This window comes from Syngnathus leptorhynchus, chromosome 15, assembly GCF_054491065.1.
Source record: "Syngnathus leptorhynchus isolate UIUO chromosome 15, UIUO_Slep, whole genome shotgun sequence".
Classification (NCBI taxonomy): domain Eukaryota; kingdom Metazoa; phylum Chordata; class Actinopteri; order Syngnathiformes; family Syngnathidae; genus Syngnathus; species Syngnathus leptorhynchus.
This window is the reverse complement of record NC_141209.1, coordinates 1615139-1635430: the sequence shown is the minus strand read 5'-3', so window position 1 is coordinate 1635430 and position 20292 is coordinate 1615139. Positions and strand designations below refer to the sequence as shown.

Below are 20292 nucleotides of genomic sequence, written 5' to 3'. Positions count from 1 at the left end.
GTGCGGTCTTATGATAGTGACATTTTGAGCGTGAGAATTAACTATCGTCAAGACTCATCGGACCTCGGGGGTTTGTCGGTGGGCGAAGGCGCACTGATGGATGTGTTTGATGTAGGTGCACAGTGGTAAGGAACAACAAGAGTGTAATTCACTTGATTATCATTCACCCCATCTGTCTGACCAACTATGCCCCAAGCAGCTGCATGAGAAGAGCCTTGTGACTGGCGAGATTAATGGCAGGCCATTCCCATCCCACCAACTCCTCTTACTTGTTACTCATGAGCACACAGTGCCCTCTACTGGGGTTTATTGAGTTATCCACTTTCTTTTATTCCTAAAAAATACTGAGCACCTTTTCATTTTATTTTCTAATCCCCATGACTGGTGAATTTTTCTATAACCGAACCCTCGTGCTAAATCTGACCCATAACATCCTAATCCCATTAGACAAGAACCTCGTAACTGTAAACCACTTGAAGGCCTTATTTTCTTTCAGAATTCATGTGATCATGTGACTTTATTTTGTCTTCACCTCAATGAACACTTGTGTTCTTCCGGTCAGTTTATCAGGATGACAGATTAGCAGTGTGCTGGACTTCTTCCATTTCTAGGCTGTCTTCAATGACAAGCCTGGTGTGGATGAACTTGACTTGCCAGCACAGAGTTCTGACCTCAAACACACTAACCTTGAGCCTTGCCTGGTTCTCACAGCAGTTAAGACAGGTGGACGCTAGGATGTCACTTAAGACAGGAGAGCAAGTTGGGGAAAAAAAGGACCGTTTCTTTTGATGAATAAATACTTTATTTGAAGAACATAAGTACAGGACTAGGGGAATGAAATAATCCCACCTGAATGATTTCGTCACCTCTTCCAATTAAAATCTGAAAGAAAATGTCATGATGAAAAATGATGGCGTATATGTACAACTTATTTACAGTACATGCAGTGTCCTTCCTCTCTCGGTTGTGGTCTAGCCTATCGTGACTTCTTGCGCACTTGTTTGCGTGGCCTGGCAGACTGACTGGAGATGACTGGGACCCAGTGGCCATAGGGATTAGTGCTTTCATAGCTGTCCACTGTGGCTGTTACCTTAGCATCAGATGGCACCATTAAGCTCGGCCTTGCCACACAATTCTGGGAAAAGAAAAAAAAAACTTTGTAAAGCTTTCAATTCGAAAATGCGTTCATCCAAAAGGACGCAACTCTGAACTTACATTGATGCTGAAAGTGATGGTTTTTGGTTTTGCGGCCATCTTTGGGCTGACGACGGTGACCTCTGCTTCGTCGCTCTGTTTTATAAAGACAATAAATAGCACAACTAGTGAGACGCGAGCAGAACACGTGTTGAACTTTTGGCTTTTGACTGTCTAGACTCAAATCTAGCTTCTGACAATACTGTCTGTCATAAGCACTTGTAGGGCAGAAAACCACATGCACATTTACTCTCACTGTTGTCACAGGCAACTCTTGAGCAGACGCCTCATGTACCAACTTATCTTTGGCATATGGAGACGACTTCTTCATCTGGTTCTAGATCCCTTGACAGGAATTGTCACTATAACGCACACGCCCCATCAGCACGTGGTGGATGGATTCTGCTAAATAATGATGACCCATTTCAACTGCAAACCATAGATACATTTGTCATGTCAACAGTACTGCCTTGTAGAACGCACGCAGTGTATGGCTCCTCTTATTAATTATGTGTTTCCATTACATGAATCCATAACGCAGTGTGTGCGGGACAAGAATCATCAACCTTTCACGCAAACTTATTGTCGTCACCCGAGTCACATGACAGCCTTTTATTCCCAGGTGCCGATGAGTGAAGACCACTGTCATGTTATCTATGAAGACAGGAATAAATACAGAAAGTATGTGCATTCCCTCAAGGTTCCAAAAGGTCAACACACAAGACAGGAAATACATCACAAAACAAGGAGTCCTGTACGGATTGGATTGTCTTTCAAAGAAAAGTGTTGCCTTACGGGGGCGGGTCACCTGGATGGTTGCTTTTGTTTCTAATTGTCAGTGTAGCTGATGCTAAAATGAATCAGGTGGCTCATTCAAAATCATGACGATGATATAACTATAGCTTTGCACAGCCCATTAAGAGCTTTTAGAACTCATTATTTACTCTTACATTTGAAAAGAAATTTCATATGGGATTTAATTGTATTCTGTCTGATGCGATACGTTTTCTTCAGAGATTTGATACCTCATCGACACTCACACTGCGGGCATGATGACCAATACCTTTGTTTCCATCCATCTTTATGTACTGGTTCAAATGTTATTGCTACTCCAAGGGGAGAACTGACCTGGTGTGGTAACACGGCTTTATCACTTACACTATTCACAGTTCTCGAAGCAATCTAATCATGGTCGTGTGTACGGTACGTTTAGCAGGGCCGACACCCACCTGTGCCATCTTTTCAGGGTGTGATCTCACCCTTGGCTCAAACTCTGGCAGCAACCTTCGCGGCTCCTCCAGCTCATCTGACAGGATCGGTTTCACGCTATCAGGAATCTCCAGTTTCTCCACTCCCAGCAGCTTCATGGCATTGGTTTTTGCAGCTTTAAGAAGTTCTCTTTTATCTGAGAAAAAATAAGTCAAGTTACAGTCATTGTGTACAATATGGTTAGAGATATATTTATCTCATATTGCTTGTTCACATTACCTTCCAAGCTCAGGCTGATTGAACTTTCAGAAGATCTTGATGGGCTCCTATAGGATCTGGACTGTGATTTGGGAAACCTGTTAACACGAGCCTGACTCTTGCTGCATCTCCCATCAGCAAATGAAGACCTGGAGCGAGATCTGGAACTGGACCTTCGACGGTGCCCGTGATACCTGTCTAGTGAAGGTGAGCGGCTATAGGATCGGGAGTGCGCCCTGTACCGGCGTGCCGAGTGGCGGTGGCCTCGGCTGTGTCTTCGATGGCTACGACAGTGAGAATGTCTGTGGCAGCGAGGATGAGAGCGGGACCTGGAACGAGAGGAACTATTGCTGGATGATGAAGATCTGTGACGTCCCCTGTCACTGCCAGAAGATGGGGAAGGGCTGCTTTCATAACTATTTCTGGAGTAGTAGGATGAGGGGCTGCACTGATTAAAAATCACACGAGAGCCGTCACTCTGATGAACCTGAGCCATTGCAAGGTGAGCGTCTTCTCCCTTGGCCATTGTCTTGTAGAAGCTGGGGAGAATAAAATAAAGTGTTGAAGGGCAAAACAATAATTTCCCATGCTAAATTGCACATAATACTGAATGTCAGATGTTTTGAATGTGGATTTTTGCATAAACTAACTGGCCCTCTAACTGGGAATAAGAGAAAAGACGACTATTTAAATGTTTTTGACTGTTGCAATTAGTTAAGATGTCTTCTTAGCCCACTAGAGTAGTTAAACCTTTTTTAAACACTTCCTGGATTTGCAATGAACGTAGTTGTTATTCATGACGTAGCCATTCTCCCTAATGAAGTCAGTTTTCCAAAAATATGTTAAAAAAAAATCATCTGGAGATAAAACTTGGAGAATGTTAACTAAAACAAATCGTATTCGATCGATCAAAGGTACGCGATTTATTGCTTTGTTGTTTCCCTGCCCGATCTGCTTGTGCGTTGTTGCGTAATCCAAACGTTCTGGAAAATTCCAGTTTACGCAAGCTAGCATTAGCTGTAGCACATGGCGCGTTACCTTGTCCTCGACAGGCGTTGGCTACTTAAATGCAGTCATTTGATTATTAAAATAAAAATTCATAAACAATATGCCATTACCACCTCGACAAATTCAAATCAGAGTAACAAAAAAAACCTTTTTTGAGGAACTTACCAGTTAAAACTGTGCGCTTGAGTTGAAACCCGCAACGACTATAACCAACGTAGCGTATAGTCGCCTTTTATAAAGTAAAGATTCTGATTTTGATAAAGAAACTGAAGAAATCGGAGGTTGAATAGCGTTTCTGTTAAATGCAGAAGGCCAGTCTCGTCGACGTGCTGAAGAGAAGCGAATGATTCCACCTAGTGGAAGCAACGAGTTTTTACTGTGCTTCTGGAAATTTCCAGTCACGTGATTCCCCTACGTGACGCCACCTCCTGGCGAAAGCGTTCAAAAGCCTTGTCATTCAAAATAAACAGCACGTCATTAAATGTTTTTTAGCCCTTATACTTAAGAATGCACAAGTTTATAAATATTCCAACACTGACATTTACGCTGAAATGACTGCAAATCAAAAACATCCGAGCTAAATTTATGGTGTGATATGGTTGCGTAAATCAACCAAAAATGAGAGGAAAGTGAATATAATAAGATATTTGGGATCGATTTCGACAAATTGCAAAGTAAATGTGCCATTAATCTTAGTCGATGGAAGTCTCGCGATAAAGCATCGTGTATGGCTGCCTCGCGATCTTTCCAACAGTGGGCGTTATGTTTGCTGACGCTCCAAAGGTTATGGCACATCTCGCGATATTTGATAGGACCGACTGAACTATCTGCTCGAGCGCGATACCTGCTTGTCAAACTCTACTCCGAAGCCGTAATTGGACCTCAAAATTGTTCACAGATGGATATTCTGACTGTTTTACCCTCCCATTTTGGATATGTCATATTTACTTATCTTTATAGTTGGATTATGCTGGCTTATCTAGCTATTAAAGTTGGAGGAGCCAGGAAGAAGTATGGCGTGAAGGTAGTGTTTTTTATTTTACTCAGCAGACTAGATATTTAATGGTTGTTGGTATTTGTTGGTCGTTGTTGTTTGTTTGTTTTTATTCCCTTGTTATTCTCCCCCTAAAATAATCATGTCTCACCTTTTGCACAGTATCCAACAATGTACAGTGACAAGGACCAAGTGTTCAATTGTATCCAGAGAGCCCATCAGAACACTCTTGAGGTGTACCCCCAGTGGCTTGTTTTCCAGACCATTGCAGCCCTCGTCTATCCGGTGGGTATTATTTTTCTTTATTTTCAAGATATTCATCAGAATGGGCTCAACCAGAGTTAGCCTTATGGGGTGGGCAGAAAGAAGTCTTATCTTTGCTCTCTGAACTGATTGTAATGAAGCCAATTGCACTGTCACAATGACGAAGCACATTTTCTGGATTGTAATCTTTTGTTGTTGTTGTCGTTGTTTCCCTACCCTCAGTTATCAGCGTCAGTGTTGGGGGCTATTTGGGTGACCAGTCGGCTTTCCTATGCCTGGGGCTATTATACCGGAGGTAAGACTTGACAGTTGCTTAAAAGTTTATTCCTGAGGCCCACCGGGACAATTGGTGTGTCCACATTTTCGAATAAGGAGGAAAAGTCCATTTATTTAAAAAAAAAAAACTGTTAAAAAGTTATAGTAATTCACCACACACAAAGTGAAATCAAGCCTTTATTTGTTTTAGGGTTACGTATAACAAACACACACCCAAAATCCATTGTTTCATAAAATCTTAATTTCATGACATAGTTCAACATTGGCCGCCTGTATATTCTACAAGATACAAAATGATTATAGATCAAATGTCAATGAATGTGTTTCATTACAGATCCTGCTAAGAGAATGTACGGTGCCTATGGCTACATCGGATACCTCGGAGTCATCGGTCTGTCCATATCCGTAGCCTTGCAGTTGCTTGGAGTTTTTTAACATCATTGTCCAAAACAAAGATTGCTGTCATCATTTCCAGTGTGACTAAATGTAACAATGGCATATTTTGACACATATAATCCTTACATTCAGCAATAGTTTCAGCAACTGTTGCTGAAATTACATGTCATAATCAATATGCATTTTTTTTTAATTATGTCTGACATTCTCATTGCTGTAAATTTATTCCAAGGTTGATTAATACCTTGAAAAATAAAGATTGTTGTCTGAAGTTCTCGTGACTCACATGACTTCTCAGACACAAAGCTGGCAAATATATCCACCAAAAGGAACAGATTATATCAGAGCGTACATAAATAATTTTTGGGTCATATAGTCTCGCCACCGCTCAAACTAAAGTATATATTATTTTAATGAGAGGATACTGGCACACTACTAATCAATCAGTAATGACAATAACTAATCATCACTTTTGTGGTTACAGTTTAAAAGGGTTGAGGTTGTATTAGTTTTATTGATCACTGAAATATTATAGTATCTTAGTCATAATAATATTTAAGTTGATAGAAAATGAAACTATTGTAAAATATAACCTTTTGCTTCAAAGCAACAAATTCCATTCTGTCCCACACTCCTTGAAGGCACCAATATCAATAGCTGCTTAGTGTTCTCGACGGTGTGGGCGAACTGCGCATGCGCATGACCGAGCTCTCGGAAGCAAAGTCGGCCTGATCCAAAGGGTCCACACATCAAATATCGACAATAAGAGGTACTTACTCAATAAAAAACCATTTTAGTGTGTCTTACTATCACGGGTTTATATTTTTCCCCGTAGAATTGTTGCTGTCGTGGAGGTTTTCTGATCGTTTTTAGCGACGTCTTGATGAGAAGGCACCTTAGAGGAAATGTTTGCTAGTATCAAAGCGACGAACAAAAGAATGCTACGACATCATACTGTTTATTTACATTCTCTAACCGACTATTAGTTTATGTTTTGGTCATTTGTTATGATTTGTGTGTTCAAGAGTGGTCAATTTCTCCTTTACAATTTCGAATCACGTAGTTAGTCCTTATTTCCAGCCGGAGTTGAGCAGCATCATCATCATACAGCAGTTACAAACGAACGTCGCTTTTATTTATTTATTTATTTATTTATTTTATTTCACGTAAGCCCGTGATTTGTACACGGTTAACCTAGGCGTGGGTTTTGTACAACATGTTTGCTTATTATTGAGTGACTTGTTGACGTGAAGTGCTTCCTTCTCCAGAGTCATGTCGGGATTCCTGGACGGTGTTCGGTGCGGAGATTGCGACTGCAATGTGGACTGGGGTGAAAAAAGAAACACTGTCGCATCTATAGCTGCTGGTGTTCTGGTATTTCACATTTTTTATGCATCCTGTCCATATGTTTATTAATGTCCACATGACTGTAGACTAACCAATCAAATAGTCGATTCATTTCGATGCTGCTAGTTTAACATGGAATTTTTGTACGCTCGTACTTCCCCTCACCTTTCATGATGTTTGTTTTGATCATGTGCCATTGCAGTTCTTCACAGGTTGGTGGATCATCATTGATGCAGCAGTCAAGTATCCAGCTGATGAGGAGTTTTCTCATTCTTATCACACATGTGGAGTCATTGCTACAGTGGCTTTTCTGATGTAAGATTGGCTTTCTAATTAGGCTTATATTTTGAAATCGGATCATGGATGTTTTTTCGTGTAGGATAAATGCTGTGTCAAATGGCCAAGTCAGGGGTGACAGCTACAGTGAAGGCTGCATGGGGCAGACAGGTATGTAGAGCTGTTTCATCATAGCTAAATGACATGCTTCAGTGTACTCATGAATTGGTTTGATGATAGTTTTCACGACAGTCAAGCACAAACCCAGCCTTTCTTATCTGTCTTTGCAGGCTCTCGCGTGTGGCTCTTTATTGGCTTCATGCTGTCTTTTGGATCCCTCATTGCATCTATGTGGATCCTGTTTGGAGGTTTTGTAGTGCCTCGTAAGTAACTGTTTTGCAACTTTTAGTAGTTTGCAGTGTCGCATTAAAAAAAGACAAAAACAAAGCAAAATAAAACCACACACAAGATCAATTTGGTCAATGTGATTGAAATAATTCTGATGTTTTTTTTTATCTTTCTCTTGCTCTCCTCAGAGAATCCTATCGTCTACCCTGGAATTGCCGTTTTTTTCCAGAACGCATTCATTTTCTTTGCGTGAGTCAATAGGCCAAAGTGACTTTGTTGTGTATTTTGCAAAATAACTGACTTCAAGCTCTTCCTTCCTTTTTTTTTTTTTTTTAGGTCCCTGGTGTTCAAGTTTGGACGTACAGAGGATCTGTGGCAATAACCGACTCCAAGTGTGTCTGTCTGTCATTGTTATACACTGCTTACTTTATTATTTTTGAGACAGTATGCTTCAGTGGTTACTACTCATCACTTTGTATGTAGCCTTTGTAGCGTTCAGGATTGACTTTTGTTTTTTTTTAATTTATATTTGTGTTGCTGTTTTAAAAGGCTAAATCATAACCAAGCACAAATCATAGACTCATCCGCAGATTGACTGTCTTGAACTGTGGAACATTTTAAAATGTGTGTCGAAGATGGTATGTTATTACTTTTGTGTATAAGGTCCAATTAAGCCCCGTGTGGGTATGCTTACGCTCTCCCGTCATTTATTTTTTCACAGTAACCCATCAGCAGTGATAAGAACACATTTTGTGATATGTAAAATAACTGAGGGAATGACCATGATATCCATTCTGACAAAACTCGCCATGTGAGATATCATCTTTGTGAAATAACAAAGTGATCTCTGAATCTTGTCATGCTGGTTTATTGTAAACTGATTTTTGTCTTGCGGCTCTAAATTGAGGTCAACATTTTTCACAACTGTCTGGTAGATTTACTTAATATGTGCGTCCATTTCTTACGTTTGTACAAGGGGCTACCATAGCAAAATTAAACAGAATCATCCTGAGCAGGAAATCTCTTTTGCATTGTTTATTTTTTATTTTTTTTATATTTGTCAATCTTGTGTACACTTCCTGGGTCAGACTCCTCAGATTACTTGCGAATTGCAAGATGCTCAAACTGCAAAACATAATTTTGTTTTTGAGGTTATAACATATATGCGAAATATTTTTCATGAGAGTTTTCTTGAGAATATTGCTTTTTTGTTTTTTTTTAAATTTGTTCTCTTACCTTCCAGAAAGTCTGATCATCAAAACATTTTTTATCTTGGGGTGGTCTCCAGATGTCCCACTTTAGTAGTACTCCTTTGAATGTATCCAGAGAGAGACACATTTATTAAGTGATACTACTTTATATTTCTTGTTTGAATATTCCCATTGTGGATCGATGACCATGCTTTGCAGTCCTGCAAAATTACCTGTCCTCATATTTAATTGTACCTGTTATGATCCCCATGGTCAGGCTTACAGCTATGGTGATGAGTAGAACACAAATGTGAAATACAGCAAACCGGATCGCTCTGTAATTTGAAAGACCATTCAGTTGCACAGTGGTGAGTATGAAAATCTGCCCCTCTGACAAAACAGTCTTACATTGTACGATCGTCACTCTGTTGAATCTGCAGGAGGAGGTGGATCAGCCATCCCAGAAGGCCCGGGAGTCCATGTATGCTCAGAACACGACAAGTGTCATGGCACCCGAAGGCAAACAGCATGTGCTTCTGGTTGGAAAGACGAGGGAGGTATGATATAGATTTTTAAAAAAACCATAAATGTATTGATCAGTACCTTGAGGTATCGGAATCCAACGGTCGACAAAGCAGCCGCGGCCAGCCCAATTGTCATGGCCTCCCACGGGTAACGGATCACTGGCATGGAAACCCCGACAGCAACACCGCCCGCAAGTATGCATGACTGAAAATGGGTCTAATAATAGAGTGACCACATAAGTTTGATGCTTCTGAAGCTAATCGCTCCAAACAATCTCTTCAACCTACTGGGTTGATTTTTCCCTTTGGGCTGGAGAGCGTAGACACTGCAAAAGATCCTACAGCACTGACAGCCAGGGCCAGGTAGGTGCTGCACACAGTCCCCAACTTCCTCTCGGGAAAATTACGGTCCATGAGGATGGAGTTAAAACTGGGCCAGAACATCCAGAGAAACAAAGTACCTATTGAACCAGAATGGTAAGACTTAAAGTTGTGATGATAACCTCTGACAGGTCTTGTGTTAATTCTGGCTATGCTAACTAAACAAGACAACCGCACACCTAACATGGAGAATAATCCTGTTTTGCAGTCAAATTTCTCCTTTTCGAATCCCTGTTCTGATTCTTTCCGATAGAGAATCCACGTCAGCACAAGACCAAAGAAAGCTCCAAAGATGTGAAGCACCAGGATGCAGTTGAAATGTTGTACCTACGATATAAACAACCATGCTCTGAATTATTTGGAGGATTCACCTATGATATACTACGGTATGCTGTTTTGTTTTTTCAAATTGTCAACATCAAGTCTTTGAAACAAAAACTTTCTTACCGGTAGCAAAGTCTGCAAAAGCCTCTCATTCAGGACAAAGCCAAATACCTCCATCAGGGCCATGATAGTTAGATGGACAGGATTTGTTTTTCCTTGCACAGCCCCAATTGAGATGAGAACCGAGGCTGTGCTTAGCTCAGCGACTACCAAGCTACATGTTAAAATATACCCGTTACGTGACGTTTCTAATGACTTCAAGCAACTTGAAATGTGATACAGTACCTACTCAAGTCGATCCAAATCTTCCCTCTGTAATACCAGGACTCAAAGCCATTGAGTATGAGTGCCCATTGGATGGCAATGACAGCTATAAGAAGGTTGAAACCTGAACCACTGAAGCCATAGCGTACTAAAAATGTACTCAAGAAGCCAAAACCTAAAAAGACCATCACATTTAAATCCTGGAACACTGCAAAAAAAACAAAGAAAATCTTTTACATTCCCATTTGTTAACCGGTATATGGTGTATTTTATAAAGTGTTACTCACCTGGATAGAACTTTCCGAATATAATCCCATTCCCATTGTTTTCAACCTCAACGTAGAAGTAATACACAGCAATAAAGCCTATCTGTAAGAAAAGCAAAAAAGGAGCCAAACGAGAGCGCAAACTCGGGGCGTACTTCGGAGCCATAATAGATGACTTTGCAACGACAGACGCATGCTTCACTCTTCTGATATGAAACAGGGACACAGCCCTCGGTGCAGCTTTTTATCATCTACTGCAAGAGCAAAGACAGAAAGTAAAAGCCTACTTCTGAAATTGCAATCTGACAGAATTCATACATATTGGATGAAGAACCTGAATAAGTATCCAGATATTTTACTCAATAATACATGTCAAGTTGTGTCAATTTTATATGAACATTTTTTAACTTTAATGTTATAGTGTCCCACAGACTGATTAAAAAAAAAAAAAACACACAAAATCATAGTCAAGCAACATTAACACCCAATTGTAAATAATGTAATCACAATTTTAAAATAATGCATTTGTATACACACGCACGCACAATCGAAACAGAAATGTGGAACTCAATATGCAAAGCTTAAATATGTTGTCAATTGATATGAAGAAAAATGTGCAAATCTTCAATATGTATTGTTATAAAACGTTCCAAATGATAGGGAAAGAAAGGTCTTAACAACCCCCGCCTCCGCGTGCATGTGATTGGCCAATGAGCAATACCTCATTTGTCCACAAACAACGTGATTGGTTGGCCGAGGAGACATTTCACACGCCACTGCTCTCTTGTCATGGCAGAGGGGAAGTGATCGAGAGGTCGCCTCGCAACATAAATGGCTCGTCTCGGTATCCGTCAACGACAGAGGCCTCGGTGAATAGATTGATTGGATATTCACAACCAGATACACGTCAAATACAGCGCGGCCAGGACACAGTGAGCCTGCGCTAAGAGCAAAAGAGGAGGTTCCCGAATAGACTCCTTTATTTATTTCTTTGTTGCCAGTCGGGAAAATAATTACAGCGACACATTCGACAGCACTTCATTTTTTCCCCCCCGTTGCCCGTATACACTAGAAAACTGGATAAGATTACGGTGGTTGCTCGAAGGCCAAAGCCAAGTGGAGGAGGATGAAGCGGCGCAATGCGGACTGCAGCAAACTCCGACGGCCGGTAAAACGGAATCGAATCACCGAAGGCATATACGGCAGGTAACGTGTATGGAGGCTGACAGATGTGTTGTCCTCAGCACATCAAATGGGACCACTCGTGAAAAATGACAACGGCTTTGATAGCTTCAGAATATGCACGCTACCCAATGTTTATATTGATACAAATGCTGCTAGCTAGCCCGTCAACACAGCTAACTAGCTGCTATTGATAGCTAGCTGTAAATAGCATCTAGCATGTAGCGCGAGGCCACACAGCAAGCCTGTTTTGAATAACATAACAAAGCCGTCTTGCACAGTCACATTAATAGTTTAATACTAACTGCAGTTGACTTTATGAATAAGCCTTAATCGACAACTGACAATTTGTACTGTCAGCTCAGACCAGTTGACATCTGTCGGCCATGGATAATTCATCAGCTTTGCTAACGTATTTTCAATGGCCACTCGAAGGTTTGTGTACAACTAACTACGCGGGTCTTATTGGCAAAATAAGACAACATAAAGTGAAAGGTTTAAGTATGTCGCGATTGTGCTCGATTGTTGTGGCAAAACAACGTGGAAATTGACTACTACTTGGTCTCCACAGCCACACCTGACAGGACCAACCTTTTTGGACTTTCTCTAAATGAAGTGAGCCAAATGCTAAAGGGCAATAGTTACACACGTTTCAGGGCTTTGAAATATTGAGAAAGTACTTCTTAAAATCACTTTCACAGGGTTACACACAAATTTCGGAAACAGAATCATAAAGCATTTGAATTTATGGCCATTTATCTCGTACACTTTCCAACTACAACTGGTACAATTGGCTTTAGACCAGTGATCCTATTGCCCGCAGGACCACGAGGAACCTCTGTTCTAAAAATAGTGCAACAGTCATGGAACATTTTTATTTCCTAGAAATGTAGTTGTGAACGTTTCAAAATGTAAACACTTGCAGAGATCTATAGAAGTGAAATGTTTTACATTGACAGTTATCTGATCCTACCATGTTTAATCATTGTTGATCATGTGAGGAATCATTAACATGGTCACTCTCTTTACATAGGTGAATATCAGTTATTATTGACAACTATTTCAGAAGTATATCTTTGGATTCTGAAATATCTCCATCTTTGCAGCACTTTCCTGTACCTGAAGTTCCTGGTGGTGTGGGCATTGGTTCTACTCGCTGACTTTGTTTTGGAGTTCAGGTTTGAGTACCTCTGGCCGTTCTGGCTCTTCCTCCGGAGTGTGTACGACTCTTTTCGATACCAGGGGCTGGTGAGTGGCTGTTTATGAAACCTTTGTAAATGTGCTATTCAAAACAATTTTCGAAAGAGAACCATAACGAAATGTATGGTAACTGCCGTCACTCTCCTCAACAGGCGTTCTCTGTATTCTTTGTGTTTGTGGCGCTTACTTCGGACTTCATTTGCCTCCTCTTCATCCCGGTGCAATGGCTGTTCTTTGCTGCCAGTACTTATGTGTGGGTGCAGTATGTCTGGCACACAGGTAACACCCACTCCTGTTTTTGTCCCCCCCCCCCCAAAAAAAATTTGACATGTCAAGATAATGGCTATTAAAAAAATGTCATCCTCAGAGAGAGGAGTCTGTCTCCCCACCGTGTCACTATGGATACTCTTCGTCTACATAGAGGCAGCCATCAGATTCAAAGACCTGAAGAACTTCCATGTAGACTTGTGTCGCCCATTTGCTGCACACTGGTGAGCCACTGCTGTGTCTTTATTTTGTATTTTTTGCCAAATAGTTACCATAAAGTTGTATTTTTGTATTCCTTTTGTAGCATTGGCTATCCAGTGGTGACGCTGGGCTTTGGCTTTAAGAGCTATGTAAGCTATAAGATGCGCCTGCGGAAACAGAAAGAGGTGCAGAAGGAAAATGAGTTTTACATGCAGCTCCTTCAGCAGGCTCTGCCTCCAGAGCAACAGATGCTTCAAAGGCAAGAACGAGAAGCAGAAGAAGGTAAGACTCAATCGTGCATACTAGATCTTTTTTGCATTCTGTATGCAGTGTCCAAAACAGATCTCTTCAACTAACGGCGGCAAAGAAAAGTATGGCAAGCCGAGCATATTTTTAGGAGATGCTGAAATTACAAGGCTATGGACTTTTAAATCAAACAAGTTCTCGAAATGATTCATTCATTATCGAAATAATGAGTGATTAGTTTGATAATCAACCTCGAATAAACCTCACTCTGTTATTATATCATATGTGTCATGAACAAAGTTATTCTTCCAGCAGCATCGAAAGGAATAGCTGAAGTGGACACGCCTCCAGTGACACAGAACGGCACCCCTGCCAATAAAAAGACCTCAGCGTCTCTACCAGAGTTGGAGTATCGAGAAAAGGGAAAAGAGGGAAAAGGTGGCGGGGAGGCTAAAAAGCAGCAGCACAGCAGCAGCAGCAGCAACAACATCCTGCCATCATCAGTGGACTCTAAACTCCAAGAGATGGAATATATGGAGAACCATGTGAACAGCAAAAGACTGACCACTGAACTGGGCAGCACAGAAAACTTGCTGCTCAAAGAGGACAATAATTCCTCCTGCTCATCCTCTTCCTCCTCCTGCTCCAAAAACTACAAAAACAGCAACGCCACGACGCTCAACTCATCTCCCCGTGGCCACAGCGCCACCAACGGCAGCGTGCCCTCCTCGACGCCGTCCTCGTCTTCCACTGGGAAGAACGAGAAGAAGCACAAGGTATCAGTGGGCAAGGGGAGCTCAAGTGGCTCCAGCAGGGATCCTACAGACAACTGTATTCCCAACAATCAGTTGAGCAAGCCGGAGGCACTTGTTAGGTAAGCACACACACGAGGTATAGAACTGAACCCTAACAAAAAAAAAATATCTAAAAGAAGTGGCTAAACGATGCAATAAAGCCTAAGATTTATGGCCCAAGCATCAAAAGATGAGCATTTGTATTTTTTGAAGTGGAAAAAACTACCACAAGATGCCACATTAAAGTGCATGGCCACCACTATTTATAAACAATCACTATATTATTTGTTTTAGTTTTTTTTCCTTTCATTTTTGAATCCTGCACGTGGCACAATAAATCATCTTTAAGAAGCTTGGTGAGAAGGATACAGCACTAATATGGTTTCCTCTGCACAAGTAGGCACATGTTTGGGTCAGACTTTTGCAAATCTGAATTGATTTAGAAAATGTAATGGAGTAAGATTAGACTGCAGTTGAGCACTTAGGCATCAACTGGATTCTCTGAATAGAAAAATGCTGATTATGACAAATGAGAAAATGGGTCGTGGCTTGCTTTGCTTATATGACAGACCAAAAAAAACAAAGAAACATTAAGGTCACGGAATGGCCTCGCCAGTCACCAGACCTTAATCCGCTAGAAAAGGGAGCTGATACTTTGAGTTGCCATGCGACAGCTGTGGACCAAACTCAGCTCGGTTATGTTTGCAAACCTTTTAAAGTAGCTAGCTTATTCTAAGTTGCTCAATCCAAAAAAAAGAATATTATGGATACAGGGTGTGTACTGCTGTTGCTTGCAAGTCTGCTTATGCTCTCATGTGGGACAGATTGGAGCAGGACGTTAAGAAGTTGAAGGCAGACCTGCAGGCAAGCCGGCAGATGGAACAAGACCTGCGCAGCCAGATTGGCTCACTTGGCAGTGCTGAGCGCTCAGTACGTACCGAGTTGGGTCAACTCCGTCAAGAGAACGAGCTGCTGCAGAACAAGTGAGTGTCTTTAGTCGTTGAGAAGGTCCCAATGAGGTCAGGCTTTGGGTCTAGGGTCGTGACCAGAATGCATGCCATCAAATGCTATACTTGCTACTCGAGCCACATATTTATTTGGCTGTGTGTGTGTGTGCGCAATTGTAGGCTCCATAATGCTGTCCAGGCAAAGCAAAAGGACAAGCAGGCTGTAGGTCAACTGGAGAAGAAGCTCAAAGTTGAACAGGAAGCTCGCACCACAGCGGAGAAACAACTCGCAGATGAAAAGAAGCGCAAAAAGCTCGAAGAGGCTACGGCAGCCAGGGCAGTAGCTCTAGCTGCTGCTTCCAGGTAAGCTCACCATCCGAAATGTTCTTCCCCGGAAGCCCATGTTGGAGAAAAAAAGTACCTGTTCGCTATCATTCTGTTGGTGTCAAATGATGTCTTCCTGCTTTTCAGAGGAGAATGCACAGACACACTGCGACGGCGGATCACAGAATTAGAATCAGAGTGCAAAAAACTAACCCTGGACAACAAGCTTAAGGAAGACCAAATCCGAGAGCTTGACTTGAAGGTCCAGGTAATATATTTGGTTCATTTTCATTAAAACACACACTCTGGACAACCTTAAATTGTGCCGTCCACAAACCGGCAGTGAATGATGTCGCCCTTCACCTGAACCGTGTCTCTGACCTTTCAGGAGCTTCATAAATACAAGGAGAATGAAAAAGACACAGAAGTGCTGATGTCGGCGCTGTCAGCCATGCAGGACAAGACCCAACACTTGGAGAACAGCCTTAGTGCGGAGACCAGGATCAAACTGGACCTCTTCTCTGCATTGGGAGATGCCAAGAGACAGCAAGAAATCGTGCAAGGTCTGTGCTTTGGACGGTGCTAGTAGTAGTTAGCATGACTTAGCATCACAATCGATTCAGTACAGTTTACAGGCTAATAAATGCTGGCTTCACAAGAACGTCATGTCAAGGCACTTTGTTAACTGTTTGCGTAACTGTTGATTATCAATGTCTGTCTTCAGGTCAGATACTCCAGAAAGATCAAGAAATAAAAGATTTGAAGCAAAAGATAGCCGAAGTGATGGCCGTCATGCCCAGCATCTCCTACACGACCGACACCAGCAGCATGACCCCTGTGGCCCCCCACTACTCCTCCAAGTTTATGGACACTAGCCCCTCTGGCTTGGACCCCAATGCCTCAGTTTACCAGCCGCTCAAAAAGTGACCGCTTCGTTCTATCTCGCCCTCCATTTTTCCTTTTTTTTTTTTTTTTTTTTTTTTGGTTTTGTTTCCCCCGGCCAGCATCTTTTCAATCTGCTCGGCATGTCTGCAGCTGAGAATGTTTTTCTTGGGTCCCCCCCCCCCCCCCCTCCTCGCCAGGTCAGAAGGATGTTATATTGCGTTGCGTGTAGGTAAAACAAAAAAACTAAAGCAGACACCACATCAACTAGGAAGTCTTTTTTTTCTTTTCCCCCCATCAGTGTTTCAGAGATGTATCTCGGGTACATCTCAAGGATGTTGCTTTCCGTTCTCTAGTACAACTCTTGGCCATGACAAAACTGCAATTTGGCCCCTAGGGAATTATTTACAATTTGGGAGTAAGGCTACAACTAACGATTATTTTAATAATCGATTATCCTATTGATTATTTTGTCGATGAAATGAATTGGACAAATAATCATTTTAACTTAGATCCATTTATTAACCATTAGGACATCATTTCAGATTGACAGTGCAGAGGTTTATTTTTCCGTTACTGGTTTTGTCCATAACATGTCGGAATATAGGCAAAATTGTTCATTTTCTCCAGAGTAAAAAGTACGTCTTGTTTCAATTCATAATTGCACCTCTATTTCGGAGTATGACACAGAATTCTCCCCAAAATATATTCCCACAGATTTCTTTTCATCTCAACGTTGCGAGAAAGATCAGAGGAATTGTAGTGCAACGTTAGCACAGATCCATATTTATTATTTTAATCCACAAACAGTTAGCAATGGAGCTATGCTGTTATGGGGGTCGGTGGAATATGTTTTTAAGATGTGCCAGTCTTTTTGTTTGACTCAAGATGGAAGTGTGGGAAAGCGCTATGTAAACAGACTCAAATAAAATAGCACCTCCTCCTAATTTAAAACCAAATCGAATTCAAATGTTGAGAAAAGCACTTGAAATCAAGGGTCCAGAATAAATTTGCAACATTTCTTTGTATTTCAACATTTCTCACCATACCGACCTTGAGTTTCAAATGGAATTACAGGATTTGAGCACATCATTAGATTTTATAAACTGGCAAGAACGAAATATTGATCCCAGGCTGCAAACTGGCACAAATGTTGTCTGTCTTCTAGATGAATTTGATTAATTTTCTGGACCAAGTTGTGAACGCTTGAAGGCAGACTGTTGTTTCTATCAATTGAAAAGGAAACCAAAATCCCCACTCAGTGTTTTGGCCTGGTCACAAAGCTGATCTGCTCATTAACGGCAGCAGTCCGCTTTATCATTCTCAACTTTTTGCACTCTAGAAAACACATTTGAAAGGGAAAGACGGAATATGGACCACGCAGTGACCGAGAGATTTGAAATGCCAAATCTTAATATTGCACTTATGAGTAACTGTTTAAATAATCCTCCCGCTCCAGTTTACGTGCCATGAATGCAAATTGAATTTCTGTCGTCGTGCATTCAAGAATGTATTGCAAATACATCGGCTGACTCATTTGTCAAAAATCGTATTGATTATTTGTTATTACAGGTAGCAGGAGTGGTGACTTGTTTGGAATAGACGTGTAGTTGCCAGCAAAGGGACTCCGACATCGGATTTCTTCTCATGAATGTTAACAGTATTTGCAACTGGGTTTTCAAAGCCGTTTTCTTAACTCCACATTCTGTTTTCACTGCAGCGAGCAAATGGCTGAGAAGGTTTCACCATCATTGTTGTGTATGTGGTTTTCCCTTTTCAGTATATGGAGGAGATTTTGGGGGTGGGGGGGCTTGATTGCTGTCATTGGCTCTTGAAAAAAAAAAAAAAAGTGTTGTGAAAAAAAAAAAAAAGTCTAGACAGTTGTTGGTCAACTGATTGTCGAAAGTATAGAAGTGTTTTTTTGTTTTCTATGCCCAGTCACTGCTCTCCCCCATCCAGAGGTCTGACCTTGGCTGCGCTCTCGCTCTGTGAGGTTTACAAGGAATAAATGTTTTTGGGTTTTTTTCTTGCAGATTGATGGTCTCCAATTTTTTACCTTTACTTAAAAGTCTCCAATTCTTTTCCCTTTACTTAAAATGTGTGGGTATGAGCCTTCGTATGGTGCAGTACAATGTTACAACCACACGGTGGCACAATATACAACAAGGTTTTCCTATTTTCTTCTTGCTGTTGTAACTCCCGTGAAAAAAGTTGATTTGAAAACCTTTCCAACATTGCTATAAGATTGAAAAGCGCCAGTGCAAATCTTTTACACATATATACAATAAAATAATAGACACTTTTATGATTGATCACTCATGGGATGCTCTTGGAAGTATTAAGGCAATACAAAGCCAAAACATAAAAGAAGCCTTGCACAGCACAATGACGTGCCAAGTGCTCCTGATAAAACTGTCAAGTGTTGGAACAAAAGAGGATGCATCTAAAAAAATACATAACAGCTACAGTCAAATTTGATAAATATTGGTGCATTAAAACATAACTCATCTTTTTTTGCTCCAAACAACCACCGTGGATGGATCTGAAATGAAACGAGCATGATGTACTGCCGCAGACTCTGCATTCATTTGTGGCGATTCATCCAAATCAAGTCAGCAATGCATTGCAAACTTCAACTCCAATGAGGTTACGACATTGTGTAAATCATGAATAAAAACACAATACAATGATTTGCAAATCCTGGGCAGGGGGTGCAAATATTTATCATTTTAAATAGGATTCTCTTTTACAGTGTATCATCTTTCCTCTAACTCTAAAAGCTTTTGGGAATTGAGAATTAATGGCTATATATGAGCACATTTATCATCTTTTCAAACTGTGACAACATAAAAGGTAGAATATTTTGTGGCAGTAGCCTAACCCACCAGACCAAAAGCAACCAGGCAAGCTTGTAGAAAGGGCCCATTCCCGTTGACCTAAAAAAAAAAAATCCTTTTTCACATTTTGCATTTGACATTTATTGATATGATCTTTGTTGTTAATGCGACACTTTCAAAAGCTGAACACTTCCTATCATTTAACAATTCCGTCTTTGATATCGTTTGTGCTAAAAGGAGCCATTGTTGTGTTTCACCAGTAGTCACTGTCACCAGAGCTTGAGAATAGATTGTGAGATGTTATGCAATAGTAGGCTATACATCCCTGGGGACTATTAGCGCGTGTCTCTTTTGTCTCTGAGCTTGTCAGCCTCTCAGAAATCCTGTCTTGCTGGATTTTTTTTCCACCCTCCACAGTGATTCCTTCTCTGATGTCAGTGGTTGGGAGTTACTAAGTGCAAATACTTCACTAGGTTTCTGTTATTTGTCAGCCAACATTTTACTTGTACCAAATGCTCAAATACTTTAAATGCTCAAATACTTTAAATGCAATATGGAATGATATGCAGCAAATTCTGAGTGAGTCTTCACTATATGACGTCATGATGTGAGGAGCGGGCCCTCTAGTCTAAAAAAAATAACAACAAAAAACACCCAACTGTGCTGATTTTGGTGCATCAGATAAATTCTAAAATATTTCTAATACCTTCTGCAATGTGCGCTCTGCTCAAATACAAGTCGTTGCGGTTTGGTGCATTAAATGATCTTTTTCTATGTAATTTCGAGATGTCCTACTTTGTGAGGGCAATTGAATGCACCTTTAGTTGATCCAC

At 41.0% G+C, this 20292-nt stretch overlaps 5 protein-coding genes across 6 annotated transcripts; 3 read left to right on the top strand and 2 right to left on the bottom strand.

Annotated features, from left to right (window-relative positions):
• Positions 1-779: 779 nt before the first annotated feature.
• Positions 780-4032, bottom strand: rsrp1 (arginine/serine-rich protein 1). Its single transcript, XM_085932240.1, has 5 exons — positions 3835-4032; positions 2683-3200; positions 2424-2599; positions 1216-1290; positions 780-1135 (listed from the first exon to the last, which is right to left on the bottom strand). The coding sequence occupies exons 2-5, from the start codon at positions 3185-3187 to the stop codon at positions 977-979; spliced, it is 915 nt and encodes a 304-aa protein (XP_085788366.1). The 5' UTR covers positions 3188-3200; positions 3835-4032; the 3' UTR covers positions 780-976.
• Positions 4033-4217: 185 nt separating this feature from the next.
• Positions 4218-5870, top strand: mgst3b (microsomal glutathione S-transferase 3b). Its single transcript, XM_085932241.1, has 4 exons — positions 4218-4693; positions 4826-4948; positions 5150-5222; positions 5538-5870. The coding sequence occupies exons 1-4, from the start codon at positions 4397-4399 to the stop codon at positions 5636-5638; spliced, it is 594 nt and encodes a 197-aa protein (XP_085788367.1). The 5' UTR covers positions 4218-4396; the 3' UTR covers positions 5639-5870.
• Positions 5871-6229: 359 nt separating this feature from the next.
• Positions 6230-8582, top strand: tmem50a (transmembrane protein 50A). The gene is made up of 7 exons (XM_085931632.1): positions 6230-6368; positions 6868-6973; positions 7149-7261; positions 7326-7393; positions 7513-7605; positions 7759-7819; positions 7907-8582. Exons 2-7 carry the CDS (start codon positions 6872-6874, stop codon positions 7950-7952), a joined length of 483 nt encoding a protein of 160 aa, XP_085787758.1. The 5' UTR covers positions 6230-6368; positions 6868-6871; the 3' UTR covers positions 7953-8582.
• Positions 8583-8610: 28 nt separating this feature from the next.
• Positions 8611-10942, bottom strand: rhd (Rh blood group, D antigen). Its single transcript, XM_085931633.1, has 10 exons — positions 10601-10942; positions 10335-10521; positions 10113-10263; positions 9845-9992; positions 9573-9745; positions 9364-9501; positions 9169-9296; positions 9016-9095; positions 8807-8880; positions 8611-8695 (listed from the first exon to the last, which is right to left on the bottom strand). Exons 1-10 carry the CDS (start codon positions 10743-10745, stop codon positions 8669-8671), a joined length of 1251 nt encoding a protein of 416 aa, XP_085787759.1. The 5' UTR covers positions 10746-10942; the 3' UTR covers positions 8611-8668.
• maco1b (macoilin 1b) lies at positions 10102-18654 on the top strand. 2 transcript variants are annotated; one of them, XM_085931630.1, is made up of 11 exons: positions 10102-11785; positions 12868-13009; positions 13114-13240; positions 13329-13452; positions 13533-13711; positions 13988-14549; positions 15294-15452; positions 15597-15779; positions 15888-16008; positions 16129-16303; positions 16465-18654. In XM_085931630.1, the coding sequence occupies exons 1-11, from the start codon at positions 11706-11708 to the stop codon at positions 16665-16667; spliced, it is 2055 nt and encodes a 684-aa protein (XP_085787756.1). In that variant the 5' UTR covers positions 10102-11705; the 3' UTR covers positions 16668-18654. The 2 variants fall into 2 exon arrangements, with proteins under 2 accessions (XP_085787756.1, XP_085787757.1); XM_085931631.1 differs by having other exon boundaries at positions 10838-11785; positions 13991-14549.
• The last annotated feature ends 1638 nt before the right edge of the window (positions 18655-20292 follow it).